Here is a 6,000-nt window from a genome sequence, read left to right as displayed (position 1 = left end):
TCGTGCACTTTTTACTAACGTAGAATTAAATTATTAGTGAATAATGTAATTATAGTACGAGTGTACGACCATTATGATGAACAAAAGTATCATATTCACAAAAAAGTGATCTAAATCTAAGTACTAGGAGTACAACATTAACCAATTTATACTATCTAGATGATCAATTAAATATGATTTTCAATTCAAAAGATCCTGAGTTAAAAGCAGATAAGTATAACCAATTTTTACTATCCAGATGATAACATGTGGATGTAATCATATACAAACTTTAAATATTGTACAAACTCAAAACTATGATCTGGACCGTTTGAAAATGTCAACAGATGACAAATAACACCAACAAAAAATGTCAACGCGATGTCAACGGTTGATGCTGTGCTGAAATTGTGTTGATACTGTATTGACATTTTTTATTGCTATTATTTTGTCATCTATTGAAATTTTCTAATGGTCCAGATCATAGTTTATACAATATATAAAGTTTGCATTTTATCACTATCCTGATAACACATACTCGCTCCGTCCCCCATTAGGAGTAGCACTTTGATCGGGCACGAGTTTTAAGAAATGTAAAGAAAAGTTGGTTGAAAAGTTAGTGGAATGTGGGACCCACTTTTTTATATTGGTTTTATAATAAAATGTGAGTGAAATGAGTTAGTGGAATGTGAGACCTACTTACCATTTATGATAAAAGTGAAGTGCTACTCTTAATTGGGGACGGACCAAAATGAAAATAAATAACTCTTATTCGATGATGGAGGGAGTAGTATAATAGAACTTCTTAATATTGAATTTTAAAAAATGTGTGTGAGTTCGAAAAGCATCAACTATGCCAATGCATATTCAATCCAAGAAGGTCGATACGTTTGGGTCAAAATATGACATCCTACTTCACTCTTCATTGGGCTTTACAAGCTCTGTCCAACCCATGTATGTAATCAATAATAATGAAGAAACCTAATTAATTGTTGTTTCAATGAAAAGTGGTAGTAATTAATTCTTGATTTATAATAAACTCAGAAGATGCAAATGAGAAAATTAAGAAAATTCCTAGTATTTATAAAATACTGTATCATTATGTGAGAATTGATGGAACTTTTAAGATATCAACTGCACGTAGCTAGCTAGCTGGGATCCTATTACGCAAATGGGCTACGACTGGTGGAAGCCATGGTCAAATTGACAATGGACAATTGGACACGTTCCAATTTAAAGATTAAAGATCCATCGTAAGTCGAATTTTTCTAAAGTACAATGCTGCTTGGCCAGAATAATTACAATAAAAAGAATAATATTATTAATAATTATAATTAAACTAATAATCCCTTCGTATATCATTTATAGTCTCATTTTGAGCAGCACAGGTTTAAGAAACTGTTTGACTTTGTGAAGAAAATGAGAAATGAGTTAGAGAAATGTGGATTCCACTTTTATATATTGTTTCTATAATAAAATGTAAATATAATGATTTAGGTGAATGGTAGGATTCACAAATGAAAAAAGGTAAACTAGATTTTAAATTGCGAGCACCAAAAAATTCAAAATGAGACAATTTTTTCATGGACGAGGGAGTATTATTGGAAGATGCATGTAATATTAAGGATAGCCTAAAGCCCAACCCGATTATTACTTCATTGTTTGAGCAATGTCCCTCACGCCGGCCACAAACTTAGAAATGAGTATGAAAATATAAATTAAAATTAAACTCCTTAGATTCTAGACTTTGTCATCGATTAACATACTGTACTAGTATATAGAAATTTGCACCTGCATGCATATAGGGCCTTACATATAAACATAGTTTGGGGAGTTTTAAGTAAAAAATGTCAGTGATACTATAGGCCTTTAAACATTAGTTGACTTAGAGTGAATTAGTTCCTATTGGGATTTCAACAAGCTAGTGGTATATAGTATATTAAAGTAGTACATTTTCTTTGTTTTAACAGAAAAAGAATTTAAACTAGATTATGGAAATCTTTCACTATTCTCTCGCTTTCATGTAAGTTATGTGGACAATAAGAGTCTACTAAAAGAGATTGTAGATACGCCCCCTGATATGGTCTGTGGATGTATACAACACACAAATATACTTAACTGTAAATTCCTGAATCAAGAAAAAAGCAAAACTCAAAGTAGAGATGAGGTCCAACATTCATTAAATACAGCTCTTCCTGCATTCCCAACACGCGTTTGAAGCAGAGTTTGCATGCCCTTCAATTGGAGTTCAAAATTATGGAAGACAAACATTCATCATATAGAGAGTTGACCACCTTCAATTCATCTCTTCTTTTCATTCACCTAACTCTGCATATTTTTAATACACCGCTTCAAACCATACAAATTATCCCTATAAATATCACCCCTAATTCATCACCTCAAAACATCCCACCTTCTCTTCATACATCTCTGTGTTTAAGGTAAGTGAGTGAGAGAGATGGCTAAGTTGTATGCTATTGTGTTGATTGCACTAGCAATTGTGCATGCAAGTGCAAGAGATGTTCCTATTGAGAAAGAGACGGTGGTGAAGACTGCTGATGCTCCGGCTGCACACGGTGTCGGTGATGAGAAAAACTTCATAGCTTATGGCGGCGGCGTTGGTGGATGGGCTGGCGTTGGCTACGCCGGCGGGATTCCGATGATCGGCGGCGGCATTGGCGGCGCAAGTGGGATTGGAGGTGTGGGTGGGCTAGGGGGTTTGGGAGGGATTGGCGGTGCTGCCGGTGGACTAGGTGGGCTAGGCGGAGTTGGAGGCGCTGCCGGTGCTGGTGGTGTAGGTGGAATTGGAGTTGGCGGTGCGGCCGGCCATGTTGTACCTTGAGCTTCATTGCTTGTACTTTGTCACATGTTTTAGGGTTTGTGTTTTGTTGATTTAAGGGACTAGCTAGCTAAGATTTTCAATTTTCGTTAAGTGGTGTTTCGTAGTAGTGTTGTAATTTCCTTTTTTCTGTAATTCTCAATGTTTTGGAATGTGGTAGCTGGCTAAGTTTGGTGGTGTGAAGGATTATGTTTTGATCTTCGTTTATCTATCAATGAAATTATTGTTATGTTTTCTTTTTTCTTTTTCCTTAGTGCATAACTGTGCCATAATATCATGACCATATCAAGAAATCTAACCATACACAACTTTTTTGTAAACTATTAAACTTAAATTGAAAATTTTAGTTGACCCTGATCGATAGTACTACGTACATAAATCTTAAATGCACGTGACAATTTTTATCTTTATGAAATCGGTCATTCACGTAATACATACAGGTATATTTGAAATTTTATTTATGGCTACTTGACGCTTAACCTCTGTAGTAATGTATAATTCCCTATTTACTTATCTTATCAGAATTAAATAGGGAGTAGTACGAATCTATTCTTATGGTTTCCGAGAGAAGGAATTAAGTAAAGTAGTTGCTAGGCCGCTGAATTTTATATAGATTAATAAGGCTAATAACCAACAATAAAGCCCAAATGCTCTATGTCTTCAACCTCTCATTTCATGTACGCTTGGCCTAAGATGGTTCCGTCGCTACCTAGATACGTGCTAGGAAAATTCTGACGCAATTTGAGTTTTCATTGCTACTTGTGAAATGCTCGGTAAGTTTTCGCTGCTTGGTAAGTGATCTCAATCTGCTCGTAGAGTATAGAGTACTGGTGTTGCACGACAAACTTTACTCGCTAAAGCCCGTATTTTTTTGTGGTGTGTAATAGAAAGTATTTTAAAACTGACAATAAATGGACGAAAAATGAGTAGAATGCCATATTTCAGTTGATCAGATCAGAGTATAGTACTCCGTAGTACTATTATTTACGTACATGGTTTTATATTTTTATTTGACATTGAGCATAATATTTTAATTGATATATCAATAAGTAATACTTCATCCGTCTATAAAAAAAGAGGGTGTAATTTTTCATTTTGATCGATCCGTCAAAATTAGTCTCAATTCTGTAGTAAAACTCGCGTCGTCCACATGATTATCTATTTTTCTATAATACTTTACAAATTACTACTACAAATTAAAATTTGGTCATCAACAAATTAGACCATTTTTTATGTATGCATTAATTCCATCAGCATTTAATAATACTTAAGCCAATTGTGTTATATTCCCTCCATCCAAGGTAGTTTTGTGGTTTCTCATCATTGTATAATCTCTCCATCTTTTAAAAATAGGAACTTTGAAAAATTCACATATTTTAATGCAAAATTGGTAAATTATGAGAGAGGGTGATTAAAAAACAAGTTATAAAGTAAGAGAATGAATGGATTGTAGGTCATTTTCTAAAATCGAGAGTTTATTTATGAAACAGATAAAAAAGAAAGAATTATATTTTTTAGGAAATGGAGGGAATATCAAATTAAGTGATTACGTTTGATCCAAAATATCCCCCCTCCCACAAAAACATGGAGTAAAAAATAAAACTAAAACTAAGAGCAATATAGTCATTGATAGTGAATTGTATGCTTGGAGAGAATGACATTTTTTAGATCGTCAGAAGCGCATTGTACACATACACATATATCAAGGTGGAAGAAGAAATTATGTGGAAGATACAAAAGCTGGTGAAAAAATTGTTATAAACCCCCAAATTCCGGTTTATTAAATGGCATTTTCTGTAACCACTACTGAATAAAAAGAATAAAGAAAGGGAATAAGTAAATAAACCTTGTAAGATCGCATAAATATATTTAGATGAATACTACAATATTTTTTGAAATTTATCAATTATATCATAATCTTCATAGATCGATGTGTTCTATTAATGTTTGAGACTAATCAATTTGAACACACATTTTGTACTCCGAAATAAGTTGTATAGAAAGAAATTAATAACTCCGATCGTTTACTCTAAATGTAATAAATATAGTAACAAATTAATTCAACACGCAAAACGCGGTAAGTAACATGTGGTTGAGGAACAACATTTATCTTTTGATGTTGTAAAAATAGAATAAGAACAAAGTCTCCAATTAACCCCATGAAGTTGTGCCCCTCACCCCCACCTATATATATGCGCACATATCTAAAGATTAAATCACTCCCAAAACATCCAAGAATTTAAGTCATTTATAGCCATGTCTCAATTTCATTTTCCTAGCTTGGCACTATTTGTCATGATCATGATAATGAGCACCACTGCACTTAGCCAAGTTGTACAGTCTCCACCGCCTCCCGTAGCAACTCCACCACCTCCTGCCTCTTCTGGAGGTGGAGGCGGGGGCGGAGGAGGTGGTGGTGGAAGCTCAGGAGGTGGAGGTGGAGGTGGAGGCGGAGGCGGTGGTGGAGGCGGTTGGGGAGGTGGAGGTGGAGGTGGCCACAGTTGGCTGGGTTCACGAGGTGTGAGCCTCGGAGGCCGTGGGGGCAAAGATGGTCGAGATGAGAGTATTCCGGTGAATGGAAAGAGAAATTCACCAAGTTTTAATTAGAAACCTTGGTTCTATGTGGCATTGTGGCATGCAAATGTATCTTGCTAACTAGGGCTTGTATCTTCTATTTTGCATGCTAAATAATAAAAAAAAAAACTATTCAGTAAAAGAGTGCATAATTTTATTCAAGCAAGCAACTTGATTTTATTTACATACAATGTGGTTTCCTAATTTTACTACTACTAACTTTTGCTATGATTTATTTTACCATCTTTTTTTCAAGATGTTATAATTTACTTGAACTCCGTTCAAATTTTAAAATATGGATAAAGAAGACAAATGCATTGTTCTTACAATCGAAACGCATAAAAAAGAAGAATTTGTATAACTTTGAATTAAATAATCTTGAAATTGGGATAAAAAAGATAATTTGTACAACTTTGAATTAAATAATCTTGAAATTGGGGTTGGCATCTTTTCTTGTCTTCTTTTTTTACTTTATAAAATGTGAATTATCAAAACAATTCTTGACGTTTTATTGAAGTAATGTCTAAAAAAGTTACTCAATCCGTCCGTCAAAAAATGAACTTGTGAAGGGGCATGCGTTATAATACAAAATTGATTATGTAAAACAG

General features: G+C 34.2%; 1 protein-coding gene across 1 annotated transcript; it reads left to right on the top strand.

The window, feature by feature from the left end:
- Positions 1 to 2,321: 2,321 nt before the first annotated feature.
- On the top strand, positions 2,322 to 3,054 carry LOC125196537 (uncharacterized). The gene has a single exon (XM_089056191.1). The coding sequence runs from the start codon at positions 2,438 to 2,440 to the stop codon at positions 2,819 to 2,821; it is 384 nt and encodes a 127-aa protein (XP_088912317.1). The 5' UTR covers positions 2,322 to 2,437; the 3' UTR covers positions 2,822 to 3,054.
- Positions 3,055 to 6,000: the final 2,946 nt, after the last annotated feature.

Source organism: Salvia hispanica, chromosome 4 (genome assembly GCF_029641045.1).
Source record: "Salvia hispanica isolate PSC_SH4W2 chromosome 4, Shi_PSC_v1, whole genome shotgun sequence".
NCBI classification, from domain to species: domain Eukaryota; kingdom Viridiplantae; phylum Streptophyta; class Magnoliopsida; order Lamiales; family Lamiaceae; genus Salvia; species Salvia hispanica.
This window is presented reverse-complemented; position numbering and strand designations above follow the sequence as displayed.